At 32.6% G+C, this 15,672-nt stretch overlaps 1 protein-coding gene across 1 annotated transcript; it reads right to left on the minus strand.

The window, feature by feature from the left end:
- Positions 1-9,630: 9,630 nt before the first annotated feature.
- On the minus strand, positions 9,631-13,472 carry LOC108216638 (protein HOTHEAD). Its single transcript, XM_017389461.2, has 5 exons — positions 13,233-13,472; positions 12,251-12,892; positions 10,755-11,137; positions 9,936-10,492; positions 9,631-9,844 (listed from the first exon to the last, which is right to left on the minus strand). The coding sequence occupies exons 1-5, from the start codon at positions 13,372-13,374 to the stop codon at positions 9,793-9,795; spliced, it is 1,776 nt and encodes a 591-aa protein (XP_017244950.1). The 5' UTR covers positions 13,375-13,472; the 3' UTR covers positions 9,631-9,792.
- Positions 13,473-15,672: the final 2,200 nt, after the last annotated feature.

The raw sequence follows: 15,672 nt of genomic DNA on the forward strand, positions 1-15,672 counted from the left end.
AAATATATTATTGGGAATTGAAATGGAGAGGAGAATGCAGCAGGGAGATGGATGACGAGATATGACCAAACCTCCCTATCTGTCTCTTGGGCGACCAACCACCAACTATAAGATGCAGATGCAGATGGGTGGGTTCCGCCTTTTTTTGAATTTTATCTAGTCGTTAACCCCTCTTAATCACCTTTTCAAAATTTTCATTTTTTGCCTTTTTTTTTATATTGAAGTAGTACTCTTTATATATTGTCTTCCCATCACTCTAATTATATTAATTTGTAATATTATATAACTAGATTAAGGTACTGTTTGGCTTTGCTCTTGCAGACAGTAACAACAGCTTTTTGCTGAAAAACAAGTGAAAAACTGTTTGGTAAATCTAAAAACAATTTTCCCGAACAACAGTTTTTAGCTTAAAAGCGAAAAAAAAAATAGGTCCTCTCGTACTTTTGGAAAAAATTGTTTTTCCGTTTTTGCAGGAACCTGTTACAGATTTCACTATCGAATCTCATCAAAAACATTATTTTTTATATATTATAACTCAAAATAAGAACATTGCACATATCAAAAAAAATATTACCAAACAGTTACTCCCTTCGTCCCATCAGGATGTTTATATTCACTGTTTGCACGCATTTTGAGACTCTTATAAAGTATAGTTCAATAATATTTTTTTAATTTTTTCTTTTTTTGAAAAAAATTTAAACGTCAAACTTTTTTTCAGGATTTTTTTATATTTAAATATATAATGTAAGTATACTTTATAGAAGCCTTAAAATGCATGACAAAAAGTAACGTAAAGAACCTGGTGGGACGGAAGGAGTATCTGATTTCTACAGTAACACTTTTTTTACCGACACTTTTTTTGATAACACAACAATTTATAACAACAATCCCAAACACACACTAACCCGGCAATGGTGAGTCGTAAGGACTAAATTTATTACTATTGAATGCACCTCAATGATAAAATGACGAGAGTCTAATCCCTCCCAACTCTATATGCAAGCTTTTCTTCTTTTCAAGAAAAATGCTAACTATCTCAAAACTGTTTTTAATTTTTTTTTCCAAATTTAGTTGATGACATGATTGGTTCCGCTCTCTTACTAATAACAATGAACCTGTATGCACATTAATCATCCAATTAAAATTAGTTATTTATGTTACTCCCTCCATCCTTTTTTACATGTCCATTTTGACATCTGACTAGTCGAATTGACTGAAATATACAGATATTATATAATTGAAAAAAAATAATAAAATCATATCATTGAAAAATATATTTAGTCTATTCTAATATGTAACTTTCAGATTTTAAAAATAACGAATGGATTATTTGTAATGTCTAGTCAAAAATTGGTCAATTTGACAACTTGAAAATTAAAATGGACATTTAAAAGGAGAGGGACGGAGTATTTTACATTAACCAAGTAAGATAGATTGTAGAAGGAGATTTGAATACAATCTATAAATTCGTAACTTCTTTTGAAACAGAATCACAACAATTTTTAAACCATCAAGGAAAATATAGAATATTTTATAAGTTCGAGTGGATTGTTTTTCCACCCGAGATAATTGTATTCAGAAGAAATAATCTATGATATTTTTACAATTACACACCGCAAATTTTTCAGCATTTGAGCTTAAGAACAACTCTGCTTTGCTAGTGTTTTCTCACACATGCAAAGCGATGTTACTACTTGGTTATATGTCAAATTTACAAGATTGACAAGAATACAAAAATTATATTTTATGTCAATATCTTGTTTTTTCACTTTATGTCTTATGCAGGTCTTTTAAATATTTTCATATTTGATTGAATTTCTTATCTTAATCCAATTTGTTTACATATATAGATTTATGATGTTTCTAAAATTTAATTTCTCTAAATATGCTTTCATGTCCAATTTTGTGTAATCAACCCATGTGATCTATCTGAACATTTGAGAAGTCATTTTTAACGGATATTGATTTATCTGTTGGAGTATCCTCCATTCGTTAATAGAATTACAATCTTTATCGATTAAAACTTCATCCGTTGACATATGCTAGCTCTTCATCCTTAATCATCTTTTGCTTGAATAAAATTACATGACATAAAATATTTATAATTGGTAATTCTATTCAATATATCATCTGATGATTTTTTGAACTTACATGCTAGCAAATACATTAAATTTATGAAGGATTTTAACTTAAACATGCTACGATATACTTAGTAGTCGACGGATAAAGGTTATCCATTGAGAGTTATAATACTAATCAAATTATATGAAATAATAAATGTCATATTATCATCAAAATCAAGTGAATCCTAACAATTTGTCTACTACGTCATTCGAAAAAAATATACGGGGAACAAAATTTGGGATACGTATTACTCTTTTTTTTTAATTGTACGTATAATAAATGAAGTTGTTTTAATTGTATTAAATTTGAATTTGGAGATCGTTTACATCTAAATTATTTATTTTGTTACATGATTTTGGGAGAGATGAAGTTACATAATATACAAATTTTTGAACAAGATTATATGACAGAAATTCATCACAAATTTTGTTGTTTCTTTCATCTTTTATTTAACAAATGTTATGTTCTTTGAGAAGTAATGACTGTAAATATGTTTCACAACTTATCCAACATTTAGATCGTCTTTGATCTTATTTTTATACATAAATATATTAACAAAAAGCGGGAGTAGTAATATCTGTTGTCCTAGAGTCGTTCATGCACCCCAAATTTGATAAATTACTTGATTTTAAATACGCAATTTAAGAAGATGTAGTCATCAAATTTTGTAATATATTTTCAAACTTTTAAAAAAATAATATTTCGCACTTTACTTTTATTTATGAAATATATAAAAAACTAAATAAATTATATACGGTTAATACACGTTCCAAACACGTTGCATAAATATTCGTTTATGGGGAGGATTCCCTCGCAAATTTAATAGATGTAATTTTGACTATGCACAATATTCGAGGGAAACGCCGGATATTAGTTTTACATCGAAAACAAATGTTTTTAGTTTCACTAATTTATCTCATAATCATGGCGTTTCACACCAAAATGGTGGAATGAGAGTATTGACGAATACAAATGCTAATGTCATATGAATTATATATACATACATTGTAGGGACGACCAAGACTCACCATTAAAGTGCGTAATATCGAAGTCAAATGTAACGTTTTATTTTAAAATTTAATTATTTAAATATAATATTTTTAAAATAATAATAATATCCATTCCATCCCCACTCAAATTTATTTATTTTATTAACTTTTATATATTCAAGAAATTAGATTATAATTTTATTACTTTTATGAAATAACCCGAATCGATATAACAATTAAGAGACTGGTGGCCACATAAACAGTAATAAAATTTGCAGATGGCTCCAAATGGGGGCGGAGCTCTATGTGTTTAATGTTAGGTATCAACTGTTGAAAAAAAGCGTCATGTACATCTAAAATCTACACAATTATATTCAGGAGTTAATTGGTTTTTATAAATCGGATAAATTATTAGCTGATTTTATTGTCGGACTTTTATGAACTAAGGAACAAATTTTTCTGTACCCGGAGTTCCGCAAATTTTAGCTTAAGCTCATAACCTTAAAATTCATTTTCATGCAAGGGTGATTAACTTTTATTTTCCCCACATAACTCATGTTTGTTTTGAAATATATATAATAGAATTATTTTATTTTACTAAAAAGTATACATAGTTGTATTAAGTTTAGATATAAGCAGATTTTTGAGGAGACACTAGAGCCGGAATTGAATTCAAAAATTTTACTTGTCTTACATTGCAGTTAGGAAACCTTTTTTTTTTTATTATTATTAATTAAGTTATATAATATGTTGATAATTCGAATGAAAATATATTATACAAAAATAAGAAGTAATCACGTCACGGTCAGTGTTACAGAAATCGGGAATCAGACCTAATCGGCTGAGCTACCGATTCAAGGATTAATCGGAAATCGGGGATTAATGGGAATGATTAATCGGAGTGAAAATCGGGTTTATTTTAATATTAAAATATTATTTAATATTTAATTATTATTATATTAACTATTTAGTAACTAATATATTTACTATATTTATAAACTCTATAATTATTCATATTTATAGGTAATATAGTATTTTAATTTTAATAATTTATCATATATACTTTGATTAAGAAATATATATAAAGATTAATCGGATTTCAAAAATCGGATCGGTGGCCGACCTTGCAGGGGATTAATCGGTTAAATCGGGAATTTTTAGAACACTGGTCACGGTGATAAAAGCTTTACAAGAACTGTAGGTGACAAAGTGAGGAAATAGTCTGGATGTCAGAGAGGGGCTATGACAACAACTCAGACCTTGACTCCAACAGTGCCCCATACCAAGCATCAAGGCCTGCCTCATTCATACTCTCTTCTGTCCTTGGTATTCGTTAATGGACTCGTCAGTCGTCTCACCCATTTCTCGTGAACATTTCTATATTCTATACTTACTATTATTCATTTTGTACTTATTAATACAAATCCATTGTTTATGTAGAAATTTATAACCTTAATATCGGCAAATTAAGGTTTTCAATCTTTTGTTTTATTGCAAATGGGCTTAAGCTCATTTCAACTTAAACGAAGGTGTTTGGGTAAAAAGGTGGCCAGGATTTTTCACATTCTCTGTCTTTTGATTGAACTCGTTGCTGTTAGAATATTATCCTGGTAAACCCTCCTCTTAACATTTTGAGATTTTAGGAGAATTGATCACTATGGCCCAAAAGATGGGCGCCCGTGATCCACTTTCGACCCATAAATGGGTTTTCGAGTTAGGGGGAATATTATAATATGATCCTGGTAAGCCCTCGCTGCTCTGATTTTTTTTCTAAGAAGTTGGCTTCTTTTTTACTTAACACCGGATAAAATTAGAATCACTTATAAGAAGTTGAAAATTCTAACTTTTGTTTTGGTACTTTTATTTTTTTCCAAGACAGCTCAATCACATTTATAAGTCTTGACTTATTTCTCATTTCTAAATCAATTTTTTTATTTTAAGCAAAAAGTCGCCTGTTTTAATCTTATCCAAACCCTTAGTTCCTCATAGCTTCTTCGCAATTTCTTCGTTTTTCTTTCTTTTGACACTGTTCAACTCATCAGCTCCATCTCTCTACCTCAGCAAGATATTTCACATCTCCTATTCTTGGAACTTATTCTCTTGATCCAATTCTGTACCATACCCAAACGCATACTTTGGCCCAACACAGCAGCGCAAGAGGCTAGTACCAAGGCTCCAAAGTATTCTCAGCCTCAATTTGTGACTGATCATCTCCTTACCCAAACATCACTAGTCCTCGAAAGATCTTTATGTTTGATACAGAATAATTTTGATGAAAAGCATAGAATATTTTCTATGCTTTTTATTCAACGAATACCACTGATATGACAAATTGACAATCGTCTAATGAGGCCTAAACAAGTTCAATTATTTGAGTTTTGCAAAGATTTCGCGAGCTGATTATTAGAGAACAATGTCTTGAACACAGTTTGTAAAATATTAGAAATTTGGTCTGGCAATTTCTAGAGAAAATTTGTTTGACCATTGTTAAATCGATTTTTAATCTTTATTTAATAAATATCAATTCCAGTTCTTAAGTCAATCTTGAATATATCAAATTTTTCTTGAAATTTAAAATTTATATACTCACGCTTATACTCCTGTATTCATTTTATTTTTGACAAAATTCATTGAACGCTCGACTTTCAAGGAGAGCCAATATATATCCTGATTATTGGTTATAAACTTATAGTAATTATCATTAACTGAAAATAGACAAAAACAAAAATTGTTGATGTTTAACTTAAAAGAGAGACAAACAAAAGTTTGATGTTGAAGTTTGAAGTGAGTTCAGATTACAACATGACAGAGGTTCGTCTCGACTCAGTTACATCTCATGCAGAACAACTTGCAACAAGAGGACACAACTTTTATCGTCAATCACCATCATACAGCAAACTGCAGTAAGAAGATCCATACCACCTTTTTAATGGACTGTTCCTTGATCAAACTGTACAGTCAAATTCCTCAAAACTTTACCACTCCCGTTATAAAAGGGTTGTTGTCCTGATTGTTTCGATGCATTAGAGCAGTACTCTTAAATCATTCCTTAAAAAATAATATAAATTGTGGCTCTTAGTAAGTTAATACATCGGAAAACGTGCGAACTCTAATGTTACTCTTTATAGTTAGCTCCTAATTCATATTTTATATTTATTTTATATAAATGGGAGGAAAAAGTTAACTAAAAGAGAGAGAAGATTGGAAAGAAAATAATATTATATTGAGTTAAGAACTACTAGATGCTCTTTAAAAGAAAGGAGAGAGAGTAGGCTCCTAAATTTTTAAAGAGTATCTAGGAGCCCATTGGAGCACTACTCCCTCTGTCCCTCTCATTTCTTTACCGACTGTATAGATATTCAGTGTTTTTCGTGTACTGGTAAGTATTCAATATTGTGCATTTTTTAGAAGATACTCCGTCCGTCCCAAAATACATGTCACATTTGATTTTTAACTAGTCAAATTGACTCATATTTGACTGCAATTTATATGTATTATATAAGTGAAAAAAATAAACAAAAAAATATCTTTAGTAAATATATCTAGTTTATTTTAAGATATGACTTTTTATGTTTAAAAATAATAAATAAATAATTTTTTATGTATAGTCAAAGATGAATCAATTTGACTAGTTAAAAGTCAAATGTGACATGTATTTTGGGACGGAGGGAGTAACAATTTGTTAGCATTAATTATAAGTTTGACAAAATTATATTTTTGCAGTTTGTGAACTTGAAACTATAATTTTCAAAATCATTAATGATTTCTTTTCAAGTAGAGAAGCATTCCACACTGCTGTCCCGACCCAGGGATATCTGTTGTTAGTAACATTATGAATAGACCAGATATCTACTAAAGAGCGGTGCTCCTACATCAACTAATCAATTCAATATATCATCAATTTTCCATCTAATCAACAGCATCGTCTACCTAAAACAACTTATTGCCCTAAATAAACAGGTAGTACCAAACAAGCGTAGATATTTGGTTGCAGTAGTACTATACTTCCCCTTTACAGTAGTGTCCAAGTCCACATATTCCATTTCCTTTAATATCAAGACAGCTCCGTTGATAAACAGAACTAGAAGCTCGTTTTATGAAGATCTCATTTGATTTATAATCATATATGGTCCAAGTTTTATGGAGTTCACAAAACATTAGAGTATTGAAGTTTAAAATTAGATAAATATAATCTAGTCATTTTAATTTATTTTTTTAATAATATTTTAAACATCCGACAACCAGTAGATTATGAAACCAATAGATTACGTTCTATAACAATATGGTTATTATCAAAAGATAGAATATTTACATACTTATATATATCGCATGAGACTATATTATGCAATATAACTCATAAGCAGAACAATGATCTTAATGATTGTTAAATTTGAATATGTTTATAATTAATTGATAATTATATTTAAAACTACTTATAGATGATACATTATATATAAATTTAGATAATCAAAGATATCATTAATCATTTAATTAAAAAAATTATGACCTATACTCCAAAATTTCAGCTTAAATGCAGACTCCACACAAAACCTAACTCTTAATCTGGGAATATATATTAGAAAAAAGGAAAGTTGCATCAACAAATATTTTCATTTAACTTACATAGCACCTGAAGATAGTAAGGAATTGATATAGGTGGAACCTGGATGCAAGTTTCCTTGTAATCGGGCTAGAAATAAATAGAGCTATGATTGACAGAATATCACAGTTGACTGATTAGAACCAGTAAAGAGGTATCCATTGATTGTAGTATAGGATTATGGAAGACAATATGAGCTACTTACAGGTAGCTAGTATGGCCAGGCTTAATGATATGAGGAATTGCGGATGCCTGTTCTGTCTTCAAAGCATACATGTTTATAGCTGCTATGCGTATTAGGACATTTTAGCCGATTAGTCTGAATCTAATCCATTGAAATTTTAGGCACAACACAATTTAACTCGCATATATAACTAAAATTGTATTAAAACAATAGATTATATTAGTAGTCTTAATAAAGCATTATTAAGCTAATATGTTTTCAGAGAGGCGCCCAAAAGTTCTATAATCATTAAAAAGAAATGATCATTTATGTGTTAATTTTAGAATATCATTATGTATATGAACGATTTAAATCTTTCTTCTTAACAGTTTAGGAGAAGTGATAACTTAACATGATCCCAGAGTCTCATGCCATCCCTAATATTCTCTGCATGTATAACAAAGACAGAGGACCCGAGTTCGACTTTCTGCCACCAATATTGTCATAATTTATTATGGACATAAGTTAAAGTTATGATTCCAAAAATGAACGCGCGTGATCCGCACTTGAGCGAGGAGTGTTAAAATATGATCATACTAAAAAAACCTTCCGCAGCATGTTAAATATTTCTTTAAAGATTGAATGTATATGAAAGGTTTTGACATATGGCAGGTATACAATGAAGATATGTTTTTTCAATATTTGAACAAATAAGATGCTTTCCCTTTCAACCAAGCTGCGACTCCAGAAGGACTTTATAAATCGACTAATCAAAGATTAATTGTTGTAGGCTTTTAGCTAAATTGATGTCTTGTCGGTATGCGTCAAAAATCTCATTAACATTACTCCTAAAAGGTGAGTACTACTAATAAATGTCAAGCGATCAACTTACAGTTAGCCTCTTCTTTTGATAGCAATATGTAGCACATTTATATTTATATTGACAATGCTATCTATAATAAATATGAGACAACTTCAGTAAGTCAAGCTATTATGTTTGCTCCTTGGCAAAAGTCAGCATCAAACATGACTAGAGCCAAGAATATATCGGCCGTCTTATTTACTTGGATACGGTAGAGTTCACTTTTTCGGAGTTGGAAAAATACAACCAGAGCAGTACAATGGTTAACCAACATGTTACAAGAAAACAAAGATATAGGGGCGCATCTTCAACATGCAGTAGAATTTATAAGATGCATTTGTACTTGTGCCCAGTTGATTTTGTTATACGTAGGATTCAAGGGTAGGACTAATAATAGGACAAGTAATTTCTGTATACAAAATGTATAATATATATATGTTGAATTCTAATTACATATATAACTTTAATATACACTTCCTCCGTCCAAAATATGTGAGCCGGCCGAAATAGAGAGTTCTTTTAATAAATCAATATTTGATCTCAATTATGACCGCAAAATGAGATAATACTTGTAAAAATGAATGTAGTATATGAATATCTGTTTGTAATAATTTTAAATGAATGTTATTAAATAAATGATTCGTTATATTTTGGAACATCCAGAAAATGAAAATGTTTCATATGAAATGAAACGGACTGAGTATATAAAAGTTACCTGATCTATTATTTATACCTATGTAATGAAAGTTCACAAAAGAATAATTGATAAATAAAATATTTCTTTTCTCTTAAAACATACAACTAATTCTAGAACCTGAAGAAACAATGCTAATGAAATGTACGTTAACTTAACCTACAAACAGGGGGGCGAGGTAAATTTTATATTAAGACTATATAGCATAAGTAAAGTATATATTGATCGGGCTAATCTATGAGAGAACATACACCACAAAAGGCGCGTGTCAAAATTTAAGTACAATTGACGGTTGGCTTTGGTTATTTAAATGGCGGACGCTCTTTCTAGAGAATAGGCGTCTGTTTAACAAATAATCTTCTATTTTTTCCCATAAGTGGATCGCTCTTTGAGGATTTTCTGTCCCATGTACCTGCATTTTCACAAAAATCAGAAACTAAATCTTAGTCGAGTTCTTATTTTCCGAAAAAGTGACACGTAACGAAACCAGAATTGAGAAATACCTTCCAAGCATCATGACAGTAGCTTGAGGGTTCGTCCCGGGGGAATCAAAGTAAAATGTTGATCCATCGATAACACGTAACGACTCGATACCGATAACTTTATAATTGTGATCAACAACCTTATTAACATGGCATCCGCCGTGATAATGCCAAATTGTCATAACCGTGTCCTTGCAAAATTGTTCCAGTGAAAAAGCTGCGGATAAATGTCTAGGCCTCAAGTTGAGTGGCAAGGCCAGGATCGTGTCCAGATAAACCTGTATGGTTCCGGTAAGGTACCGAAACTTAGAAACAGCTGAAGTTTCTACGACCTCTATCACTTTTTCCATGCCCTGTACACACCTCTGCAAGTCTTGGGGATCACTGAAGTAGTTGAAAGTGACTTCGGGATTGTCTTTTGCATCTAATGTTTTCAGCTCCAGATGGCCCGAAGAAGCCGGACCCATGACCTTCTCGAGGATGATTCCTGCTTGAACAGTTGAGGCTAAGTACGAATCAACCGCTGCTTTCACCTCTTCACTCTGTTGCTCTCGACTCACTCCATAGACTTGTTGTGTCTGTAACAAGGGTGATAAATTTGTTAGTCCATTATCCGGCTCATGTGCCATGACATGTACAGTGACGGAACCAGAAATCAAAATGAGCGAGAAATGCTAGGTATATTTTTGTAAAAATTGTTTGGTGCTCGAGCTAATCTTACTAATGATTTTAAATTTTTTCAGATCAGTCGAGACTTCACATTTTAAATAATGGAATTACTAGTTCAAAATTCAACACTTCTCTTCATGTAATATTTGTGTGGTGAATTGAAAGATGGACCTGATTTAGTAGTAGTTCCTGAGGCAAATTTCTGGCCCAACTCAACTCAATGGTCCCACTTGCTGCCTCAATAAAACTACCAAAAGGAGTAATACCCACGGTTTGAATGAGTGAGGTTTCAAGAGGCTCAGTAGAGGGAATGAGAAGAGCATTCATTGGGTTGTCAGCCATTCCTTGGCCCACCATGGGCTGATCCAGAATCACTTCAATCCCATTGGCCCTGAGATGATCAGCCGGCCCAATACCACTTAACATTAGAAGTTGTGGGCTCCCCAGTGCGCCCGCGGTCACTAAAATCTCGTTATTGGAACCCTCGTTTAAGTATGCCCAGTGATTACCGCCTTTTGAATCCTCGAATACAACTCCGTAAGATTTCGGTTTTTCTGCACTTATACCGATTTTTGATATTATGTAAAAATCACAAATAATAACTAAATAAATATATGGAAAAGTAAAAATTAAATGGGGAGGGTGATATAATAATTAATTTGTGCAGAAGGCATGAAAATAAATATTAAAATAGTAGAAACAAGACACCCTTTTATTTATTTGAGCCTGTAAAGCTGCAGAGATAGACAAGAATGGCTGTTCATACTCTTTGGTATCACTACTGAGAAACAAAATCTGTGGCTATACTTCTGATATATCACGTTTTCTCTAAAAATTGGACCCACAAACAATCTTCCCCAATCAATATATTTATTAGTATCGCCATATATTGATTTGTAGGTGATATACGGTTGGGAAATTCATGAAATATTGATCTCAACTACACAAAGGTTAGAAGCTTTATATAAATTCACTTGATTTTGTATGAAATCCAGCTTTAATATGGTTGTCCAAAACAAATTTCACTATCACCTGGGTCCATTGACAATTTTTTATATTAAATATTCATGTGGCACCAAAAGGTTCTTTTTTGACAATTTAGAGCACCTCCAACAATCTAAAACCCTTGGTTAAAAAGTCGAGTTGGCATACTTAAAATAAAAAAATTTAGCCAACAACTTCAAAAACTCAACTCCAACCATGCTCACTTGTTGTCAATAACCTCTATATGCTTTGTTGTCTATAACCTCTATATACTCACCTGTTGTCTATAAATTTAGCCAATCCATAACCTCTATATGCTCACCTGTTGTCTATAAATTTAGCCAACCTCTTATGGATGACTAAATTTGTCAAATCATTACCGTCGAACCCGGATGTCCCGACACGATATAAGATAAAGCCACCAGTGGGCTATCCAATTGTTCCGAAAAAGTTTTTTTTTTTTTTAATTTTGATATTATGACAGTAATTAGATGAGTCTAAGAAACAAAGACCCGGAAAATGCGACAACTTGACAACATATACTTGCATGCAACTGAAAATGACAAAGAGCAAATACGTGGGCCACAAAGTTAAATACTTGATTTACGAAAACGCAAAAATAATGTTAGAATTGGGAACACGCAGATACCGAAATTAACGTACACAAAACAATTAAACCATACCTCCTGGATTGAACAGAATACGCTGCACGGTTGCATGAAGATGCAGATGAATATTCGACGGATCAGCGTACTCCAACAGATCCGCCGCAGTGTGCCTGTGCCCATTTTTATCGAATATCGAGCCCCCAACTTTCGTTCCGATCAGATGATCGTACGTGAACCCATTGTCCGGCAACACTCCGGCCTTAAGCAACCCGTCCCTCACAGCGGTTTGCCACTGCTTTATCTCCGGCTCGAATGCAACTTTTTTCTCGACCCATTCGTATGATGATTCGACGAGGTTCGGGTCCCAGCCTGCGGTTTGCACGAACTGGGTGCTTGCGCGGGTGAAGAAGCCGGCGTTTAGGGCGGAGCCGCCGCCGAGGACACGGGCGCGGTGGTTGATGACGCCGTCCGTGGAGATGAAGAGCTGGGATGGGGAGGAGGGGGATACGTCTGCTAGAGTTAGGGCGAAGCCGCCTATGTTGGTGATCGTAGGGTTTCCGTAAGGCAAGCCTCCTCTTTCGAGTAACAATACTTTGGAGCCTTGTGAGAGTGTCGCGGCGAGGGCGCAGCCGGAGGTGCCTCCTCCGATCACAATGTAGTCGTAGTATTCGACTTCGGGAGCCGCGGTTGCATCTCTAGTGAACGTCGAATATGGAGCTGACAAGAATAATATTTAGTTAGCATTGATAATAATACAAAATGCATTTCAAGAAGGAAATACTTCATGTACAAAATGACATGTCATGTGTTAAGCTTTGATTGCAATAAGTTCTGTATTCACGTAAACGCATCAATTAAAACGTTCCATACAGGTCATTGTGTCATTTTTATAAGATTTTGTACCAAATTCTATGCAGGCAGCACACTACTCTTTCCGGAACTAGTTACATTATTTTCAATGAAAAGTAAATACAAACTACGTTGACGCAAAATGTGTACCCAAATAAACTCTCCGAATGAGAAAACATGGTTTTGAACAAGTACGAGTACTATATACCTTTCTCGGAGAAACAGAGAGAGGGCAGGAGGAGGAAGGTTCCAAAAAAGGCTGCATAGCTAAAGAATCCCCACAAGTACCTAGAAACCATAACTGGTGAATCTCTGCAAATAGACCTAGAGGATGTTTTATGACAGGCCATACAATCTCAACAATATAACACAGGCTAGAATTCGTGAAGATTTTTATCAGAGCTAGCTTGCACTTGAGTAAATACTCTATTGTTTTTGTAGGTTATATGCGGTGAATACATAGGCGAGTGAGTATATATAGGCGTTGAGCACCCACGTACTTACTTTCAAGTTTCACAAACTAAAATATCACATCCTTAGCTGTAGATAGTAGTTAGATGGTCAATCCATATCTGCACATTTGGGAACAGCTTACAGGTAGTTCCGGACCTACGTGCACTTAATGACACCGTAATCTTTTTTCTATATTTATAGCGTCTTCTGTATAGAAAAGTCCTACCGTTCAATGCATGCAAATATATTCAATACTGAAACACGACTGTATCAAAATTTTTACATTACATATTTGACTTTTATGCAGTGTAAAATATGATATTTGAAATAAGAAATTACAATGTTGGTTAGTAGATGATCGCTCATACCAAATCAGGCACCTCAACATTTACTCAGTTGTTTAAACATTGAGTCGTAAATAGCCATTCTTCATTTCACCTCAATTTTAAATTATTAGTCTATATCAACCCCTATATAATTGATTTAATTACTGAAATATTATAAAATTTACATGGTGGGCAGTTTCAAATAAAAAGATTATGTAGCCTCTAGTCTCCATCATTGATTTTGTGGTTTTTAATCTGTAAATCGTTATATATATTCAATCCTTCTAAACTACATAGTTTATGTTCATTATTTGTATGTATTTTGAAATTTTATAAAATATAGTTTATAATATTTTTTAATAAAAATCTAAATGTTTAAACTTTTTCAGACTAAAAAAATTAAAAAAAATTATTATAAAATTGTAATTATAAAAATTTCAAAATACATACCAATAACATAAAAACATGTTGGCACACCTGGATTATATAATCTTCCAAGGAAATACAACAAAAACATGTTGAGACACATGGATTATATAATCCTCCAAGGAAATACAACAGTTCACTGTCAATATCAAATGGCGTAAAGATATATGACTGCTGGTCAGTATTAAAAAGGACGGTTTCCTAAGTCACACCATTTTGACTTGGATATACTCCGCAGCAATTAATTTCTCACTTTGTTTAGGTGGGCCATTTAAGGCATAACTTTAAAATACTCCTACATAATAACGTGGCCCTTTTATCTCCTCCAACAGTTTGGTTACCTGGGGTACCACAAATCATCCGGTGACAATATTAGTTGGGAAAATTGCACTTAGTGGCCTAGTGTCTTCACCAAGTATACATATTCATCCTCTGGCGCAATAATAAAATATACTCCTTCCGTCTAATTTCAGTTGTCACATTTGATTTTGTGCCTATCAAATTGACTAAATTTTGACTGAAATTTATTAATAGTTTATTAATTGAAAAAATAGAAAAAAATGTCATCGGATAAAACTTTTAATCTATTTTAAGATGTGATTTTCAGTTCTTTAAAATAATGGAAGAGTGACTTATAATCTTTAGTCAAAACTTGATCAATTTTCTCAACAATACAATTTTAATCAACATTAATTTTATAGATTTGGGCTCCTTGGATTCTGGATATTTTAGAGTCCTTGGAGACCCGATCATAGACCATTAAATCTTAATACTATGAACGACTGATGTGAGAGACATGTTACATCTTATAAAAAAAACTGCAAGTCGTATACTTGTTCTGCGAACCGTCGTGTACTGTATATTAATTACAATCCCTCTTTTTGCTCTAATCTAAAAGGCAGTTACTAGTCATTTACTGTCCTGCAGTTTCTCACATAAATCAAATCAACAAGTTATCAAGATTATAAGAACTAGTGTTCGATAACACCAAGAACAGGAATTCGGAAGTGGATATTGGGATCTTGGAGACCATAACTGTACATGCAAATGTGCAAAATATATTACACGATGTAAAGTTTCATGAACAACCACGATTTGAAAAACACCATCTGCAGAACAACTATTCTGCAGATTCACCAACTACAGAACAGTTGTATAATCCTAACCTCGACAGAAAACCACCGAGCAACAACCATGTAAGAAACAAGAAGGGGAAGAACATGGGAACAAATTAAGTATCAGCATGATGAAGCACTCTATCCAATGGAAGAACTGTAATCCTAAAATGGCACTGAGACTTAACTAACAGTTACTAGTTTTTAATACGTATAAACTTAAGTATACATATACGCTACAAAAAAATATACACTTTTTTCAAATAATAGTAACAGTCGTTGGATTTGTTTAATATGAACGGACCAGATGGAGGACTCCAATACTCTA

The sequence above is a fragment of the Daucus carota genome, chromosome 4 (genome assembly GCF_001625215.2).
Source record: "Daucus carota subsp. sativus chromosome 4, DH1 v3.0, whole genome shotgun sequence".
Classification (NCBI taxonomy): domain Eukaryota; kingdom Viridiplantae; phylum Streptophyta; class Magnoliopsida; order Apiales; family Apiaceae; genus Daucus; species Daucus carota.